The 20,213-nt window shown below is 47.7% G+C and overlaps 1 protein-coding gene across 11 annotated transcripts in view; it reads left to right on the top strand.

Annotated features, from left to right (window-relative positions):
* Positions 1-20,213, top strand: part of IQSEC1 (IQ motif and Sec7 domain ArfGEF 1) — a 297,702-nt gene that overhangs the window by 169,222 nt on the left and 108,267 nt on the right. The window contains exon 1 of one of the 11 annotated variants that reach the window (XM_064723783.1): positions 6,148-6,253. The exons of the other annotated variants lie outside the window; for them this stretch is intronic. Within the exon in view, the coding sequence (XP_064579853.1) occupies positions 6,186-6,253 (68 nt within the window). The 5' untranslated portion in view covers positions 6,148-6,185. Of the gene's footprint in view, positions 1-6,147; positions 6,254-20,213 lie in introns of those variants that run through there. 11 annotated transcript variants of the gene reach the window in all.

Genomic DNA, 20,213 nt, shown 5'->3' with positions numbered 1-20,213 from the left:
CACACATTGCAGTATTCCCACAGTCAGCAGAAAAATTATCAGGAGCAAACCTTCAAATAAACACACAAAGTAGCAAAAAGGCCTTAAAAGCCATCAGAGGATTTCTCTGTGCTCAGGGAAGTGATTCCAAGTTGAGAAATTTCAATGAAAATACACCAAATACCTGCTAAACTGGTGGGAGCCTTCCTTGCCATGTCATTAATTGTTCCCTGTGTCTGAAGGAGTCTTTGTGCAGGTGTTCATTGCTCACATGCCTGAAATCCACACTTCTGGTGTGCCTGGTACCCCTCTGCTTTCCCTGAGGTAAGCTGTGGGACTTGGGCACGGCTGAGCCAAACCCTGCATCAATCTGTGGGGCTGTGATGCCTCCCTGGACCAGTGCTGGAACTGGGTTAAACTGGGTTTCAGACCAGGCAGTTCCTTGTGTGTGTGCCTGCCTTTTCCCCTGCCTTTTTCCTCCCTTTTCCTTCCCTTTGCCCACCTTTCCCCTTCCTGCCTTTCCCTCCTTTTCCCCTTCCTCCTTTTCCCCTCCCTCCCTTTTCCCTCCCTTTTCCCACTTTCCCCTACATCTCCCCTGCCTTTTCCCTTCCTGCCTTTCCTCCACCTTTCCTCCATCTTTTCCCACCTTTCCCCTGCCTCTCTGCAGTCCTCATGACATCAATTCTCCAGGCTTCCTAAAACTTTCCATTTCTCCACCCCCCTTCCCTCTCACCCAGGAACCATCTGAGAGCCCTCAGCTTCTCCCTTCCTCACTCTTGCACAGATTTTAACCTTCCACAGACATCTTGGTGGGGATTTTTTGGAACTGAGGTGCCTGTGCTGGGGGTTGCTGCTCTTTAGCTGGGTCCCTGGAGCACTCAGAGTTTGCCAGGCTTTTCTTTCCCTCTCCAGTCTCTCCTGTATTTGGATGCAGCTGATGGGCAGCCCCTGGAGCAGTCACATTTTAATTGTGCCTCTGGCTCCGTGCCCTGCAGAGGGGAATTGGAAGCTTTCTGAGTTCCCTTTGATCATTGTCCAAGTCTGAGTCACAGCACAGGGAGCCCGGTGGTGGCCTGGAGACATCCCAGGAGTCTCTCAGAAGCTGCAGCCTGGAGGGTGCTGGGGGGCTCTGCCAAGGATCCCAAACCCTCCAGCCTTTGGGGGTGAGGGGAGATGCCCTTTACCAAAATGCCAAGTCCAGGCTGGCTTTTTTCCCCAGAAGGACTGGCATGTGCATGTCACTGCTGTCAGCTCCCAGGAAACACCAGGGTTTGCATTTCCTTAGGAATGTTTGTGAAAAATCAGCAAAGGAGGTTTCAAAGGGAATGGAAGAGAATGCAGCAAAGGCTGGGAAGAAAATAGTGGTGAAGATATTTTATTAAAACCTCCTAAGTCAAAATATTGGCTTGTTGCAGGTTGAAGAGTTAAAGATGCTCCAAGTAGTCCAAAAAGCCAGAATGCTTTTTCAGAGAAAAATTTAAACTCCATCTTTTTGTACAACTCCTTGCAATCCTTAATTGGTAATAGCTGTTGTATAAGGGGAGTGCTACCTAAGTTAAAAATAGGTCTGGGACTGCACTGACAACCCAAACCAGGCTGGCTCCAGCAGTCACATTTTCCTTTTGTCAGATGACCTACAAATGTAACATACATCAGGACAGAAATGCTGTCAGATCCTGCTTTGGGACCATTTCATCGTGGTAAAAGCTTCAAAAATCCAGGCAAATCGTGTTCCTCCCCCTTGAGGGCTGCAGCAGGGCAGGTTCCCTGTGGCAGGGATGTTGTGCTGAGCTCACTTGGGCTGGGCCTGGGCACAGGGGCAGCACTGATCACCTCACACACCGTGGCTGAGGGGATGCTGCCATCCAGGGCACTCAGCTTTATCCAGATCCAAACCAGATCCATTGTCCTGGCTGCTGCTTTGCTCTGGGCTCCTCTCATTGCTTGTAGCCACCAAGCTCTGCTTATCCTCCTGCAGGCCCTGCTGCCAAGCAGGAGTGGATCTCCAGAGGGGGGAGAGAGTGATGGAGTGTGAGGCTCCAAATTGAGCCCTGCCTTTCTATTAATAGCATTTAAAAGTAACACACCACCTCCAACTTGTAAAGGAACCTCAGCTCCAGCATTTTTAAATACTTGGAGTGATTTATGTCCCTTGTGGTATCTTTGCCTGCAGCAGCTTTGTTTCCAGTGTGAAAATTAGAAAATAGATTAAAAACCTCCCGTTCCTCAGAAATGGCCTCAAGCTGTGCCAGGGAGGTTTTAGGTTGGATATCAGGAAAAATTTCTTCACTGAAGGGGTTGGAACAGGCTGCCAGGGCAGTGCTGGAGCCCCCATCCGTGGAGGGGTTTAGATCTGTGGATGTGGCACTTGGGGACATGGATCAGTGGTGGCCTTGGCAGTGCTGAGGAATGGTTGGGCTCGATGATCTTTGAGGGCTTTTCCAACCTAAATGATTCTGTGATTCTATTCTGCCTTTCCTTCCCTCCCCACCCCCCAGCACTGGGGTTTTTGGGGATATCTAACTGCTCTCCATTCTCTGGATTCCCTTAGGAATCAAAACAATTAGGAGAATCCTATTATTATCCCTAAAATGGGTGGCATGTTCTTGGCAGTGATCAAGTTGAGGACTTTGACAAACTTGGTGAATTTTTCCCAGTGTTTCTGTGATATTGATTCCTCCAACTGTTTTCCCTGCCCTGCAGCAGCTCCCTGCTCCTGTGTGCAGTCAGCAGAACCAAAGCTGTGTGTCTGTCTTGGTGTTCCAGGCTGCCTTGCTGCAAACCTTCCTGCATCAGCAGCTCCCCTGCAGCCCCAGCAGCTGAGCAGAGCCTTTCTGCTGACCCTGCAGTTCAGGGGACCCACCTTCAGCTGCCTCCAGCTCCCAAAAGCCACAGCATCATCTCTGAGTCAGTGGTTGTGGCTGTTGGAATTAAAGATTTCCTCCTAGAAGAGATGCAAAATGTTTTCCCTGATTTACAGGCAGCAACAACCAGGTCCAAGGCATCCATTGTGGCCACTAGTGATGCTGGGTTTGGCAAAAACAGTCCTGAAATGGGAAGAAATTTTGGAAGGAGGCAGAACTTCTCCTTGCACCTTCCTGTTGTGGGTTAGGAGGACCCAAGAGTTTGTGTTCCATGGGGCACTGTCATGGGTCCAGACACACAGGGCTGCAGGCAGGGAGAGCTGCTGTGGGTTCTTGCAAGCAGGGCAGAGCAAAAAGGTTTTCAGGGAAAAAGAAAATCAGCAAATGAGTAAATCTGTGCAGGGAGTTGAGCTCGGGTGGGTGCAGTGATGTGCTGCGAATGGAATCTGTTTTATTGCAAGGGGAAGAGATAAGTGATGAAGTTCTCATCCACACCCAGAGGGGAGGAAGAGCCCAGGCAAGCAGCTCCAGACAGCCCAACCTGTGTGAGTGGGGAGGGCAGTGTCACTGCAGTGGTGACAAGAGGTGATGCTGGTGCACAAAATGGAAAATCCATGTCCAGGGCAGACACGGCCCCTGCAGTGCTGGGGCTCATCCTGGTTGTCCCGAAGGGAAGGCAAACAAGGCTTCCAAACAGTGAAATCACTTGGCATGCAAATGTGTGCCTTGTTTGGGGCACGGTGATGGAACAAAAGAGAGGGAAGTAAACAGCCCAGACAAAAGGGCCTCAGTGTCCCACTGCTCCCGGAAAAGCTCCTCTGTTCCTCAGTGGGATTGTTCTGGCTACTGACAAACAGCTCATGTGCCCAGTTCCTCCTGGCCATCCCTTCTGGGACCTCCTCGGTGATGATACCCCAGAGGAGCTGCTTTTAGTGAAAATGAGAGACAGAAACACGTTCTATTAATCTCCAGTTCCTCACAGCAATCAGCAGCTATTCCCTGGTGCTGCTGGCACATCCAGCCAGGCCCTGCCCTCCCTGGGCTCTGCAGGGTGCTGTGGGCTTGAATATTCCCCTCAAATATCATCCCAAGGAGCATCTCACACCAATCCTTTCTTCATATTTGCAGCAGAATAAATAGCACTTTCTCACAGCAGAGATCTAATCACAGAACTGAGCTATGACTTATATTAGCTCATGGTGTGATTTGCACAGTGTGCAGCATTTTCTGGGTGTGTATTAAATTATATGTATTTCCTGCATAATAATAATAATAACAAAAATAATAATATTTCCTGCTTGTTTGGAGGAGAAGCTACTTGGATTTGTCCAGGTCTTCTGGGAAATCAGTGGACAAGCTCAGCCCAGGAGCTAAAATACTCTCTACACTATTTAATGGTCTGGTTTTCATGGGAAGTGCTGCAGCAATGATTTAAAAACCAAACCAAATCAAAAACCAGTCCCCTGCAGCATCTCACCTCTGCCCCATGATGTTCCCATGTTGTTTTAATTCCTTTGGTCGCTGGTTGTGCATAAAATTTAGAAACGTGGCTGAAGGAGGTGGTGAAAACGCTGCTCTCTCGTAGATGTCTTCCACTGAATCTATCTTTAGAGACAGATAAAAACACTATTCCTGCAGATGTTGGTGCTGTCAAAATATTGGGACTGCAGGAGAATCAAGGAGGGTGTAATCTAAATACATCAATTACACCAAAGGCTCAGGATTGAGCTCAGAGGGAGGGAGGGAGCTGCCACAGCTGAGGGTGCTCTTTGATACCTCTGTGCTGCACAGGAAAGAAACTACTGCTTTTATTCTCTTCATATAATGGGTTTATTTATGCCACATGAAATCTTGCAAGTGTACAGGGTACAAAAACCAGAAAATCTCTCCTGTAGGCACTTCATCTCTGAAGTTAGGGAAGGGACAGGGTTCAGCTGTGCTGCCTGAACTTACGTAGTTTTTTACAGCATTGAAATGTATTTCTGTGATTATGTTAGGAACAGATGTATAAAAGTTTTCTAATGCAATTTTCCTTCACTAAGGCAGCTGATTTAAATGTACAGTGTGCTGTGGAACTTGGTGTGACTTTTCCTAACCAGCCATCAATAGCTTGCTCCAGGAGCAATTATCAGGAGCTCCCAAAGCAGAATGTATTTCAAAGAGTGGGAACAGTCACGAGACCCTGGGCAAAATGGCCTTAGAGAAAATGGAGTTATGCAACAGCAAACAGACAGTTAATCACGGACTGATTCTGCTCTGTGAAGAAACAGCATGAACTTGGTTTCTTGCTTAATTAAGTTTTATAATATAAACATGTATCTGATGTCCAGAAGGGCCCCTGATAATGGTGCTGTTGACCTGGGCAGAGAAGGGAGTGTGGGCTGAGCAGAGGCTCAGGGAACTTTTAATCTGTCAGAGCAGCAGCTCTGACTTGCAGGGTGGTCTTGGAGATGCCAGGGCAGGATTTAAAGGCTGGTCTCTACAACAACAGTAACAATACTGTTTTTGAAAGTTTTTGCCATGTGAGTGTGTGCTGGGGCTTCAATTCATTGAAACTTTTGGCAATAAATGCTGTGTGTTTGAACTTATTCAGCACAGCAAAAGGATTCCACATACATAATCTATTTTGGGGTGGTTTTTTGGTTGATTTTGGGGTTTCTTGGGTTTTCTCAGGAGTTTTTGTTGGTGGGGTTTCTTCTTAATCAGATCTTGCCATTTTACTGTTGCTGTCATTTCCAGGCTGAGTGTCACAGCTGATACTCACCACTGAAAGCCAGGACTTCTTCGTATGCCTTCAAATCCAGCTTTGGAAAATGACTCATTACTTTTTTTTGGCACCAAAAAGTTTATTACAGTACACAGAAAATTCTGCAAACAGCTGAGGGTTCCTCCAGCCCGAGGCATTTGATGGAGCATGTCCTGGGTTAGCACTTACAGCTCTCGTAAGGGATTTTCTAGGGCAGTGTTACTGGGCTGGGGGTTTTTTTGAAGTGGAATAAATGGGAATAACTTTCTGCAGGTGCTGCCTAGGTAGAGTTTTCTGACTTGGCAGCTCAGAGCAGCGAGTGTAACACGGAGCTTTCTGAACAGCCTCTAATAATCTCTGCTGGCTTGCGAATAATGTAAACACCGAATCTTATAAATCACGGAGAAAGGAGTAACCCGAGCCTTCAGATGGGAAAGCTGCCTTCCCTGGGAGTTCACTTGAGTGGAGGTCGGAGGAATCACTTGGAGCTGGTGAATCAGAGCTGGGCTGCTGCCTGAGCTGGGCTGGCTCTGCTGCGCTGCCGAGCCCGTGCCGGGCTCTGGGATCCTCTCCCTGCAACCACCACGGGCAAGGCCATGAAGGGGGATGGCAGTGCCATGTGGAACCTGATGTGGAAGTACTGCATTTCTGTCAGGACCATCAGGTACGGGGGCATTTGTAAAACTTTACTTTGGGAGGCTGAGAGGTGCGTGTGTTGGGGCTTGTCCGTGCTGCTGCTGGGCTCTGCTCCCTGCAGAGTTAACTCTCAGCAGCCTGCGAGGGCTGCTAAGATAAATTCTTCTTCCTCAGACTTATACTGAATGTGCAGAAAGAAAATTATATGGTTGTTACAAAGAAATTTTCCAGGAAAATGTAGTTTTCTGTCTCATTTGCAAGCAGGAAAAAATAGGAATATGAAAGAAACTTTATTTTAGCGAGTGAAAATTCAAAAATTCTGCTTCTCTCCTGAATGCTTGCCTGTCATAATTTTATGTTTGTTCTGTCTCCCAAATCCAGAGGTTGAGCAGCTGTTCTTGGCATTCTGTAAGCATCACTTGCAGGGAAGGGGGGTGTAAAGGAGGTGGTTTTTAGGGCAGGATAAACCCCTGGGTTCAGTGGCTGTTGCCTCCAGGCTGGAGTGGTCTGTGAGCCCACCTGGGCAATGCCAGGGGCTGCAGGAGGGGCTGGGCTGTGGGTGCTGAGCCTGGCTGGGCACAGCCCGGGGTGTTGGACACTGCTCCCTGCCAGGAGCAGCTGCCCAGGATTCCAGCAGAGCTCATGGCAGGAATGAGAGACACTTGATGATTGTGCATCTCACCGAGATTTTTTGTATATTTCTAAATAGTTTCCCAGTCCCAGGCCTTGGTTTCTTGGGGGCACACAGCTGTGTGGGCTAAGTGGTACCTTTGGCCATGCCAGGTCCCCTGGAGAGGTCGTGTAATCCAAGTAATTACTGCATTTCACACTGCATAATTATTCCGGGCTGAGGAAATAGTTTACAGAGCCTGAATTCCTGCATGGACTCTCATTACAACTTGGAATGAGACTGTGGAAGGCTTTTTATTATCAGGGTACCAGAATGAAGCTAAGAAATCTCTTCGTTCCCAGCAGAGTCAATGTAATAGAAACTGGCAATAATCCCCAAGAGAGGATTCGATTAAGATAAAAATAATTTTATTTATGATCTGTGTTTAGAACCAGAAGTAGAGGGAAAGCCTGAAAGAAGCACATGAATGCAGTCTTTGCAGCCCAGATGTTAATCCCAGCCTCGGTGCTGCTGGAACTGCCTGAGACAAGTCCTGTGCAAACCCCTCAGCCCTGAGGAAAACTAAACTTTAGAAGTTCCTCAGAGGCCTGGGTGTGGTGATTTTCCTGAAGTTTGACATGCAAACTGTGATGTCCTGTAAACAGCCAGTTCTTTATTTCATCAGTGACCTTAGTGCAGTGTAGGGTGGGTTGAATATTAGCTGAGTTATTCACGGCAGGGCTTATTTATAGAGCTGTTGGTGGCTCTCACAGGCAGTGAGATGCAGAGTAACAAGAGCATTTTCAATTAATGTTTTTGGTTGTTTTGACAGATCCTATCTTTCTTTGGCAACTACACCAAGAAGTTAAAGAGAATTTAAAAAAATGAGTTTTCCTTTGTGGAAAAAGTTCTCTACCACCCTAAGTTGCTGTTGGTGGTTCTCACAGGCAGTGAGATGCAGAGCAACAAGAGCATTTTCAATGAATGTTTTTGGTTGTTTTGACAGATCCTATCTTTCTTTGGCAACTACACCAAGAAGTTAAAGAGAATAAAAAAAAACGAGTTTGTGGAAAAAGTTCTCTACCACCCTAAGCTGCTTTTGTGACACAATTCAGGGACCTTGGAACTATTCATGTGTTTTGGGAGACTCCACGCTGGGGCTCAGGTTCTCATCCATCCCAGTCCTTCCCTCTCTGTCTCCTCTTTTTTCTGGGAAGCTCTGGAGCCTGTGCAGCCCTGGCTGGAGGTTCCAGAGAGCCTGGCAGTGCTGTGGAGCAGCAGAGGGAGTTTGGTGCTGCTGTGCCCTGCTGGGATCCTCCCTGCCCACCCTGGGCACCGTCCCTGCCTGCACACACTGGGCCACTTGTCCTGCAGCCCTGATGAATGAGGGCATTTGTGGCTGCCTGAGAAAACAGCCCCACTCCAAAAGGAAAATGAGGCTTTAGGGTTGATCTTATTTGCATTGGACTGCAGCAGCTTTAGGAAAACATATTTGACTGAGCCTTTGTTGCCTGTTCTCGGCTGCAAGGCCTGCGGGCCTTGACCACGTCCGAGCTCAGCCCTGTGGGGCCATGGCTGTCTGTGGGGCTGTCTGTGCCCAGCCCTGTGGGGCCATGGCTGTGCCCAGCCCTGTGGGGCCATGGCTGTCTGTGGGGCTGTCTGTGCCCAGCCCTGTGGGGCCATGGCTGTGGGGCTGTCTGTGCCCAGCCTGTGGGGCCATGGCTGTCTGTGGGGCTGTCTGTGCCCAGCCCTGTGGGGCCATGGCTGTGGGGCTGTCTGTGCCCAGCTTGTGGGGCCATGGCTGTCTGTGGGGCTGTCTGTGCCCAGCCTGTGGGGCCATGGCTGTGGGGCTGTCTGTGCCCAGCCCTGTGGGGCCATGGCTGTGGGGCTGTCTGTGCCCAGCCCTGTGGGGCCATGGCTGTGGGGCTGTCTGTGCCCAGCCCTGTGGGGCCATGGCTGTGGGGCTGTCTGTGCCCAGCCCTGTGGGGCCTGTCTGTGCCCAGCCCTGTGGGGCCATGGCTGCCTGCACAGCAAACACTGAGCATAGAAAAGGGTTCAGGCCTGGGGGAGTCCTGGGGGTGCTGGAATCAGCTTAGGAGAGAGCAGTGTGGAAATACACTGCGCTGCCTAAAAATAATGGTGCCTTTTTTGCTGCTGGGGGCTGTTGGCCAGCTCCTAGAGCACAGTTGCAAAAGTTAAAAAGATGAAGGCATTTCTCTGCTGTTGTGCCAAAGCTGAGCTTGTTGCACTTAACGTGGAACTTGTGTCCTTGCAGAGCTCATTGCTCTGAGCCAGGGAAGCCTCACTACTGCCAGGTTATTTCCCAAGGCACAGCAGGGAAATCCCACCATGGTCTGGGTGGAAAGGGACCTTAAAATTCATCCAGTGCCATGGGAAGGGACACCTTCCACTGTCCCAGGCAGCTCCAAGCCCTTGTCCAGCCTGGGACACTGCCAGGGATCCAGAGGCGGCCACAGCTGCTCTGAGCAAGAGGGGCAGGGTTTGGCAGCTCCACAGCAGAGAACAGAGTAATAATCTCCAAGCCCCAGGACAGTGCCCAAGGGGAGAGTTGTCATTCCTGTCCTGGCACTGGTGGGATGCAGAATGATTGTCCTGGCACTGGTGGGATGCTGTTGAGATCTTTAGCTGGTCAGAGTGACCCCAAGAAAAGTTAGAAAGTCTCTTTTCCCAGCCTGGCGCTCAAAGAAGGAGTCAGGGCTCTTCAGTTCTCAGTCTCAAGGTTGTTTATTGTATCTTACCTATAAAATTCTTTCTTCTGTCCTGCCGAGGTCCATCCAGCAGGACAGTTCCAGGCACTCTGCCTGCCCCTGGGGCAGTGTTATGTCTTTATACTAAAACCTACGTGTACAATGTTTACAATTACTCCCCAATACCTATCACCTATGTTAGACAGTGAGCTTCTACTCTAAACCAATCTAAAAGTGCCATCATCACAGCAGAAGATGGAGGCCAAGAAGAAGAAGGAGAAAGGCTGGACATGCCCAGATCCCTCCATCTTGCCCCACTGAATCCCCATTCTAAAAACCCCAAAATCTACTTTTTCACCTTGTGATAAATTCACTATCATTCTGCTTAATTTGTCATGGCTTGCAGATCTCCATCCAAGGTTGGTAATTTGTTCCATGGGTCATAATCAAAACCACAGGCATTTTGGGCTCAGTGCCAGGGTCTTTGAGACCCCTGGCAGGGGTCTGGGCTGCTCATGACAGCCAGGGGGATGTCCTGGGTCCTGACAGGTCCAGGGTGATTGTCCCTTCCCTTGCCCAGCCGTGGCTCGTGCCACACTGGGGTTTGGTGGCTGTAGTCCTTGCCTGCACCAAGCTGCTCAGTGTTCCTGCCCAGAGCTCTGTCTCCCACGTTTCTGGGATGGGATCAGGGGTGTGTGCCAGCCCTGAGGAGGTGCAGGAGTGGCAGTGGCTGTCCTGTCACCAAAGCCCTGCAGAGTTCCTCACCCTCCATGCTGCCCTGTCACTGTCCCAGTGTTTGTGTCAAGGGTGACCCTGCCCTTCCACTCCTCTAAAGCCTTTGAAGTGAGGGGCTGTGGCACTAAGAAGCCATGCTCTCCTCCTCTGGGAGTCCCCACTTGTGATACTTGCAGGGGGAAAACTTCCCCAAAACCAGGGAGCTGGCAAAGCCTGGGAGCAGGACTGGGAAAGCTCCTTCACCTTTTATTTCTGTTACAGCTGCACTTCAGTGACCCCGTGGCTGGGGGACAGGCAAAGACACAGTCAGGGAATTGTTTGTCCATATGTTCAGGTTGGCCCTGTTGTTTGTAGGGTCCTGGCAGTTTTGAGGCAGGGGAACAAGTGTTGGAGCAGACCCTGCGTGGGGAATGGCTCATCCCTGCTGAGGTCCCTGTGCCAGCCAGCTCTGAGCATGAGGTTAGTGGTTGGAGACTGGAGCCATCTGAATCAGCACATCCCAGCCCACAGAGAATAAATTACAGGGTTTATAGCAGGGTAACACATAGTTTTCAGCTTGCATCTTCAACTTCTAGTGCAAGTAATGGAGGAAAACAGTCAATAGTTACTTCTTAGTGCTCCACACATCTGGAAAAAAGTAAGAATTAGTCCTCAGTCTGAGCTGTCTGGGAGTTTCTTTCCTCATTTTCCTTCTGCTACAAACATTTTCCATTTTGGTTTGGTCATACTTTATTTTTAGTTGTCTGCTTGGACTTTTTTTTTTTTTCCTGAAGACCGATGGAACAATGCAGTGGTTTCATCAAAGAAAACCAACACCCTGAGCAGTGAAAGGGTCCCCTTTGGGCTCTGGTGGCCTTTGGGGCAGCTACTGGAGCTGGTGTGCTTGGGATGGAGCTCATAAAATTTGGAAGCTTGGAGCACATAAAATTTAGTGTAACTTGGGCAGGGGGTTGTTCATAAATGTTCTGAGCACCCAGACTGCTCTAAATTACACTGGGATCAGTGCAAAAGTGTGGGCTGGGAGCCAGGGCTGGGCACAGTTTGCTCTGGAGTTCATGGGCAAACATCAGCAGCTGACATGTGAGCAGAGATAATGGGGTAGATAATCAGATATTTCATTTGTGCCTGTCAGTTTTCCCCTGTAATGGCAACTCCAGCACCCAGCTCAGCTGTTCCTCCTGGCACCTCCAGGGTTAATGTTTGTGAAGCTCACCTGGATAAGGAAAATATCTCTTATGTATTGTTACAGTGGGGAGCACTGGAGTTGACACCTTTCATTAAGATCAGACATTACCAGTGTGATTTTCCTTAACTATTTTATGGCTTAAACACTAATGAGAATTACTAAAAATTCATTTATAAGATTAAAAAGAAAAGCCAGCACCCCAAACCCAGCTATATCCATATTTATCTCCACAACCAGTCTATTTTTGTATTCAGCTTCTACGTGGGTTTCTTTGTCAACTGCAAAAGGCTGCACTTGAGAAGCTACAAGACAAAGCCAAATGCAAGTCATTGTTACTGATGTCAGAGCTTTAATCCTCAGGCAGGGATGGTTTTCTGGAGCTTTAGTGCCTGTTTGGGTGTGGTGGGGCTGTGGCTGTCCCCTTGTTTTTGTTCTGCTGTCTCCTAGAGCCTTGTTCTGCTGGGAGATGGGCTCAGCCTGGCAGCCCCACGATGCTGGGGAATGTTTGATGCACCCCCAGTGCCAAAGGGACAAATCATGGCCAGGGTGGCACCACCTTGGTGCCCTCAGAATGCTGTGTTGGAGGTGTGTGAGTGTGTCCTGTGCATTTTACATCCTAAAATGAATTATTTGGGTGAGTGTCTGCCCTGCTGTGCCTGGTCTGTGCACAGACAGCTGCAAGGAATCACCGTGGCATCAATTCCTCTACCTGGAGCAGCTCGTTCAAGGGCAGAATTACACTGCTGGGTTCTGCTTGGAATTGTTTTTTTTAAAAAGTCATTTCAATGTTACTTGTGTTCAGCCAGGGTGAGTGGGTGCTTACACGGCTGGGTTATTTCAATCTGATTGTTCATGTAAATGAGAGCTTTGTGGTTTAGGTTCAGTGAGCTTCAGCTGGTTATGGGTTACAGCCCTCTTAGAGCAGAGGGGCAGAACTTCATCAGCTCCTCCTGCCTTTTTTTTGTTATGAGAACTCGTTAAAATGCTCCCACTTTTACTTCTTTGTCTTCTTTTTGTCTTGCACTCTGTGTTATTATTGATAAAAGCTCAAAATGAGCAGGCAGGGGCTGGCAGAGGCAGCAGGTGATTGCAGATTAATCCTTGCTTGAGGGTTGGTGTGAAGCACCAGAGTTTGCAATATTTGCAGGTATTTAAGTGTTTCTTGGCACAGAACCCTCGAGGTGAGGTGGCTGCCCTGAACAGGCACTGTCAGTGCAGCACTGGGGGCTCCTGGAACTCCCATGTGGGGGTTTGAGGGCAGCTCAGATAAGTGCAGGAGATATTCTGGGGCAGGGAGGTTGGACTGGATGAGCCCCAGGGGTCCCCCCCAGTCCCTGACTCTGGAATATTGAAGTGATGGGTGAGGGCTGGAGCTGCTCTCACTCCCTGCCCACATCAGCTGCATCTCCAGGGTTCTGCTGTTCCGTTGAAAGGAAAGGTGAAAGCACCAGAAGCCAGCTTAGATAAGTAGCTCAAAATTAAATCAACTTCCAGCACTCTTTTGAGTTTTAATGTCTTTGCATTAAAATTACTGCATCAAAGTTTTGCTCAAACTTCCAGCAGCCCTGGGCTGGACTCTGCCAAGGCTCTGTGCTTGCAGGGTGCAGGGTCTAATGACATGCACTGAAACCCTAGAAGTCAGAAACCTAATCCAGGGCAGTCCAGAGAAGTTAACAGCCTGTTTTATTATTTATTTACACAGACCTTTCCAAAGAGCCTGTTGGAGCAGAACCATGGGTTACTGAGCTGGTAGAATTGTTTTTCTAGTGGTAGTGATAGGGGAGATTCATTCTGTTCAAGGCAGCTTTTTGTACTTCAGTGCTTGCTGGAGGTGAGGCATATGGTAAAAATATACATGGCAGCTTTTTGGGCAGAATTAATTTGAGTTTTTTGCTGCTTCCACTGCTGCTCCTGCTGCTCCTTGTCTCCTCAGACTGAGTTAGAAATTGGCATTCAGGCTTTGCTCTGAAAGGGTGCTGCTGCTGCTGCTGCTGCTGTCCTTCAATTACTCAGTTGTTTGTAGTTTTGATATTTTTTAACTCCTGAAGTAGCCCATGAGCTTGGGTCTTTTTGTTCTGAATGTACAAAGAAATAAATTAAATGGGAGCATTCCCTGCTCTTCGGCTTGAACAGAATTACCTTTACTGTGGACAGCAAAGCAAATTAGGTAGGGAGAACATAAAGCTCTGAGCTTATCTGCTTTTAACAAGATCATGCATTTTCCAGAAGGAGTCAGATGACGTTTTAGGAACTGGTAAGTACTGATCAATGTAAAGCTTATGAATCATGTCATTAACATCTGTGCTGGGGATTGATCATAGTTTGAAAACGTGGGGTGGGAAATGATTTTAAGGAAACTGTCTTCTGCCTAAATGCCTGGTAAAAGTTTTATTCCTTTCCTAACAGGAATTAATTTTGCTATACAAGTATAGATTCTAATTCTTGCTGTGTTGTTGCTGTCCTTGATGCAATATCTACCTATTAATCATTTTCTTTGACAGTAATCATAAAACCAGCAGGAATTCATGCAGTAAGCAAAGTGTCACACGTTCAGTCATCTTTAGCAGAGACAATAATTCATGGGTATAATTAACTGCCTGACAGGTATCGAGGGTGTGAGGTGTTTGAAGAGGGCTTGGGTTGCTGGGGGGTTTCCTGTGCTCACCACTGCTGGTGGGGGATGGCAGAGCTGCTTAATCAGGCTCTCGTGACAACTGCAGGAACAGACAAATAAATTAAAATAAAATCAAAGCTCCTCACGTTCCTATTTACCGGCTGGTTAATGACACTTGAGCAGAGCTGGAGGTGGGCAAGGCAGGGCAGCCTGAGCTGCTGCATTTCCATGCTGAGGGTGCTGCATGGGGTGTGGAGCTGCAAGCTGATCAATTAACAATTAAATATGCTCCTGAGTTAGTCACACCTGCCTTGGCCTTCTGGAAAAGTCTCAGCAGCGTGCATGGCATTTTGCATTCAATGAATTCTCATTAGCTGTGGTACCAGAGCAAGGAATGATATTCCTGCATGGCATCAGGGGGCCACTTTCATGCTCTGATGGGGCTGCTCTGCGCAGGGAGAGCTCCGTGCCTGGGAATTACACAGGGGAATTACATCCTGACACAGAGCATTCTGGTTCAGCTCTCCTGAAAGCCATTTATTTTCACATAAATTGGTTTTCTAACATGGGAGTCCTCTTGGACATTGCTTTCCCACATCATCCTGAGGGCTGAATCGCAGCCACACTTTTGTCACCATTCACCTTTCTGAGAGCCACTTCACTGTGTTTGGATGGCAAGTAATGCCATCTTTCCAAGGAGATCTTGGAAATCAGGACTCCCTAGGATTTAAGGTTTAAGAAATTAGGATTTAGGAAATTGGAGCACTGAGGCTGAACTGAGGTGGTGCCCCTGCAGCACCTGTGACACGCAGAGTGCTGGCAGTGGGGCAGGGCTGGGGACAGCCTGGGCTCAGAGCTCGGCAGTGCCAGCACGCTGTGCCCCCATGACAGGGCACAGGCTGATCCTGCTCTTCTGCCTGCAGCCTGGATGCCTCCTTGGGCCAGAGCAAGAGGCATTTCCAAAGCTTTGGGCAGGCTCAGCCCACAGGGAGCCAGTGCCGGGGGAAGTGCGACCTTTGTGCTGCTCGGGAGCCTTTGGAATGTGTTCCAAGCCTTGTGGACAGCACGTGTCCCTGTTCAAAGGACAGTGTGGCTGCAGGCTCCTCTGCTGCCCACAGCCCTGGTGAGGATCTCTTTGTCTCAGGTGTTCTGAGGGTTTGTCCAGCTCTGACCCTGCAATGGTTCCTGGCTCTTTCTCCCCTCGGAGCTGCTGGGGCAGTGACTGCCCAGGGCCAGCCCTGCCAGCCCAGAGGCACCAGCCTGGCCCAGGTCAAGGTGTCCCTGCCCGTGGCAGGGGGTGGAACAAGGTGAGATTTAAGGTCCCTTCCAACCCAAGCCATTCTTGGGCTCTGTGATGCTGGGAAATGATTCCATGATTATCTCAGGGTCCAGCTGGGAAGCGCTCCCGCGGCCGAGGCATCCAGGCAGCTTCAGAGGAAGCTGTGGGAAGGAGATGCTGAGCTTCTGATGCCTCTGGGAAGATAAAAGGCACATTTGTACTTTGCTTTGGATCCTCTTATCTAAGAGCAAGCCCTGCTTGCCTTTGGGAAGAAGGGCACAGAAGAAATAGCTATTGGCAGATCCAGTTATAAAAAAGCCTTTATAAAATCCATCAAGACAGCCCCCAGGCTGCTATTGTGGGGTTTATTGTGTTCCTAAGAAATAGAAGCTGGTTTAACAGAGGTTTCACAATGAAATTAGGAGATACTATGTGTTAAATTGCATATTTTTAGTCTTGTGTGTTCAGCTTAGGGTTAAAGCTCAATTCCAATTTCTTTGGAACTGTTGGGTGTCCACAAAGGACCTGCAACTGCTGCACAGGGATTCTGCACAGGTAGGTGTTTTTGTATCAGCAGATGTTTGTATGGTTCAATCCTCTTCCATGTTTAAACCAGCAAGAGAGCAAGAGTGAACTATTCCACCAAATCAATGCGATTGGGGCAGATCAATCTATTCAGTACCTTATTACCCATTTGAAATTATCTCCTGTTGTTTTAAAATGAGTGAAAGCCAGGCACACTGCTTAATCTGACTCTTGAGGAGAGCCTAGCCCTGCTGCTGTAGTGGGCACACAGCCCTGAATTTAAGCACTTTTCCACAAGGGGCCTTGGATTGCTCAGCTGTGGGGTTTTTCTGGCCATGGACACAAAGAGCTGATGGTAGAATTTCACTGACTGTATTTTCAAGTTAATGTAGCAAACACTCGTGGAGGAAAGGGGCCATTGAATGCAGATAAATATTTGACTGCTTTCCAAAGGTTAATTCTTTAAAATTTCCAGTGTTAATTTCTTAAAAACAAACACATGCAGAAGAACACAAACCGTAAAGGCAGCCTCTTGAAAGACTTGTCCCAAGTTGTTTCTCCTCTTTCCAGGCCCTGGAACCAGTGCATTTTGCAGGTTATTCCACCTGCACAGTCTAAGTGCTTGAGCAGATTTGTTGCTCAGATGATTTGAGTTTTGCACAGTAGCTGAAATCCAGGTCTAAAGGGAGACTAATCCCATTAATGCCTGTCTTGTTGGTATTCCTCAGGATAACAATGGGATGGAGAGTGAAAAATTATGCTGGAAAGGGTGTAAATGACACTTTGTAAATGTTTTTGTGCCTGTGCTGTCCTGTGTTCTCTGTCCCCACACGCTGGTTTGAGACTGTAACAATCCATGGTCAGAGATAAGGAAAAGAATCCACATAAAAATAGTTTGGCAGGGCCATTTCCTCCAAACCATGGAAACACTGGAGCTTTCATGGAAATTGGGAGTGGACTCCACTGAATGCCTGTGCTGTGTGTGCCCTTGCAAACAAAGATGGGGCTGGGTGTTCATGCAGAGATATCCAGAATTAAAATTGCACATTTGCAGTGTTCCGGGCCAGGCTGGACAGGGCTGGGAGCAGCCTGGTCCAGTGGAAGCTGTCCCTGCCCATGGCAGGGGGGTGGAATGAGATGAGCTTTGAGGTTCCATCCCAAACCAGTCTGGGACTCTGTGGTTCCTTGTTAATAAGTCTCAGTGCTGTTCAGGGAGGACTCAGACATCAAACATCACATAGCAGGCATGTGGCTGTTCAGCTGCTTCCTTAAACCAAGTAAAAACCCCAAAAAACCCAAGGGAAGAAAAACCCCACCCAAAAAACCCTTTTGCAAGTTATTTCTGTATCTGATACTTTGTGTTTCATAGCTTTGTTCAGTGAGCTTTGCAGGCTTACAGTTTTGTATCAATATTTGATAGTTTCCTCTGACTTTGAAGAAAAGAAAAGTGTATTTCAGGCATTTGACAGCCTTAGGGAAAGCTCTGAGCACCCGAGGGTACCTACTTGAGTGCTCAATGGTGTGAAGCTGTTTTGAGGAGGAGAAATCCCCTGGTTTGTATTTTAAGTACACTGAGGGGTGGATGGTTTGGTGCTGGGGTTTGTTCATTGAGCAGTTCAGATAATGAATTAGGAAGCCCTCAGAAGGCCTTTAAGACATGGACATTAATACAATAATTTTATAGCCATTTTCATCTGGTGCTTGGTGGGTGTCAGTGACCTGAATTTGGGCTCTGAAGGAGTTCCTGGGCTCTCTGATTCTCCACAGGAATTCTGGGGCAGGTAAAGATGAGCTTTCCAAAATGCAAACAAAGAAGTTGGGCGGAGGAGAGGACAACCTTCCCTGACTTTGTTCCACTTTGAGGGAATGACAAAGCACTGCTCCCCTGTCCCTCCCAGCCGGGTGAGTGCTGACCTGCCCTGTGCTCAGAGCATCAGCTCCCGGGGCTCCTGTGGTTCCACTGACTGAGGGCCTGTCCTGCTCTGTGCCGGCTCCCTGCCCTGCCTAATGATGCCATTAATAAAGGAGCTGTGTCCCTGATTTCTCAGGGAAGGCAGAGAAAGGAGCCATCCATGTCCTTGGGGTGCTGATGTCCAGATGTGTCTGGAACAGATGGACTGCTAAGAAAACAAGAGACCTGGAGGAAGTCTCGGCCTTTTCCATCTCTGTCTCTAATTTTTCATGTCTATCAAAGCACAGAAGATGAATTTCACTGTGTCTGACTCTGCTGGGAGGGAAACATTTTGTCCAAACAGTCGGTGTTCATTAAAAAGGGAGATGAACTTTGCTCAGTGCTTTAAAAAATGGCCTTAAAATGTGCCCCAAATCTGTGCTAGTCATACATTCTTCATAACTTTCCTTTCAAAAAGCTTTTAAAACTCCTCAGCACAGGGCTTGGAGCACTCTGGGTTGTGAAATTATCTTTGCAGACCTTGGGATTTTTTTCCAATGGTAATTTCAGAGCTCATATGTCAACAAAGCAGTGTACAGAATTATCATTTCCCTCTGGACTTTTCAAATCTGTATCTCCGGGGGAAATCTAGAGACCACATGACATCAGCTTGGAATATATTAATAAAAATGAAATGTGGCATTTGTTAAAATCCCTTTGTTGGAGAAACAGCCTATTTTTCTGATTAAGTGCTGTGTCAATGTTACATCACACTGACTAAAGATGTTTCTGGGTATCAGCTGGGCTGACAAGCTTTAAAAGTACCTGGAATCCTCCTCTTGGCATTAAAATCCACCAACATTTGCTAAAGTAATTACTTCTGTTGAATGAATCTGTGGTTTGTCTGGGGAATTTGCTGCTGCTGAAGCTTTTTTTCCCCCTCCAACCAATGTGTCACAAAGTAATTCCTTGCAGAGGCTGCAAAAGCCTTAATATAATCAATTCACATGCAAATAAACATAACTCTGTTAGCTCTTGAATGGGAGACAGGCTCTGGAAAAGTCTCAAACTGAGGTTTGTGGTTCTTTGGCAAATATTTTTCAAGTGTTTTCTCCTCTTCAAGCTGGAGATCCTTCTAATTAACCAGCTCAGGCAACAAATGCTGTCCAGCTGAGGGGCAGCTCCAGGGTTCAGATCCCAGATGGTTGATATCAGGACATGACTTATCTACCCGAGAGCTTCACATGTGCCTTGGATTTTTTAATTCTTTCCCCTCACCCTTGCAGTATTGAGGCAGTTTGTTATGTTGCTATCAAATATTTATGTGGTTTGTCCATTGACTTTTGCTGAGCATTGCTGGGCTGGGAGGGAGCTTTCCCAGAGCTCAGGTTCTGCTGCTTTGTTCAGCACCCCTTTCCCATCCTTTCCTACAGCTGGAGTTTCCAAGGGGCCCTAAAAAGGGCAGGAATAAAAGGCACCCAATGAGGATAATGTTAATGTTTGTTTTTACTGTTTCTGTGGACAGTTAAAGCCTGTGTGATTTCATAGGCTGGTCAATACAAATTTCAAACCTTTTTGATGTTCAGCACTGCTGAAGCACAGCCTGGCTGTAAAGTTTATCATCACTGGTAGCTAAACAAAAATACAGCAATGCAGCTTCTGTCTTTGGGGTTATTTTTTATTATATTCTACAGTTAAACAGCTTGTGAATATTCCAGGCCAGGTTGGACAGGGCTTGGAGAAACCTGGGGTAGTGGAAGGTGTCCCTGCCATGGCAGGGGGGGAACAAGATGATTTTAAGATCCCTTTATCCCAAACCAGTCTGGTATCCTGTGCCTGTGGTAATGGATGTGGTGATGTGTTGATTTAATTGTCCATTTTTTAAATCTTCAATATTGTAGAGTGAGTTCTTTCATGGAGATGAGGACTTAGATTTCCAATTCCTGATGTTTAGAGCCTCTCTGAGTTTTGGAAGACAGCATGGTGGGAGTTTCTCTTGCTTCAGATTCCCCAAACACTGTGGATCAGTGTTTGCATAGAAGCAGAAAGCAAGACAGAAAGAGATTCTGAGCTCTGGGAAGTCTGGCCAGGAGGTCTGAACAGAAGCTGGGGATTGCATCAGTGCTCTCCTGTGATCTGTTTTACATTGCATGGAGTGCAGAGGTCAAACTGATGCCATTCTCAAACAGTGCAGAGTATCCAAAATACCTTCAAAACTTCAGATCAAACTCTAGGTTAAATTAGAAACTGAGTTAAATGTTTTGGGGAAGTGCTGGTTTGGTTGTTTCATGGGTTTGTGTTGGAAAGGTGCAGTATTCTGCTTTGACACTGGGAAAAAAAGCCAAACACAAAAAAGGGAGGAAAACCCCAACAAAAATCAACCAATCCCCACTTTTAAAGTTGAAACTTGCACATACCTGCATGAATTCCCTTGGCTTTC

The sequence above is a fragment of the Zonotrichia leucophrys genome, chromosome 12, assembly GCF_028769735.1.
Source record: "Zonotrichia leucophrys gambelii isolate GWCS_2022_RI chromosome 12, RI_Zleu_2.0, whole genome shotgun sequence".
Taxonomy (NCBI): Eukaryota; Metazoa; Chordata; class Aves; order Passeriformes; family Passerellidae; genus Zonotrichia; species Zonotrichia leucophrys.
This window is presented reverse-complemented; position numbering and strand designations above follow the sequence as displayed.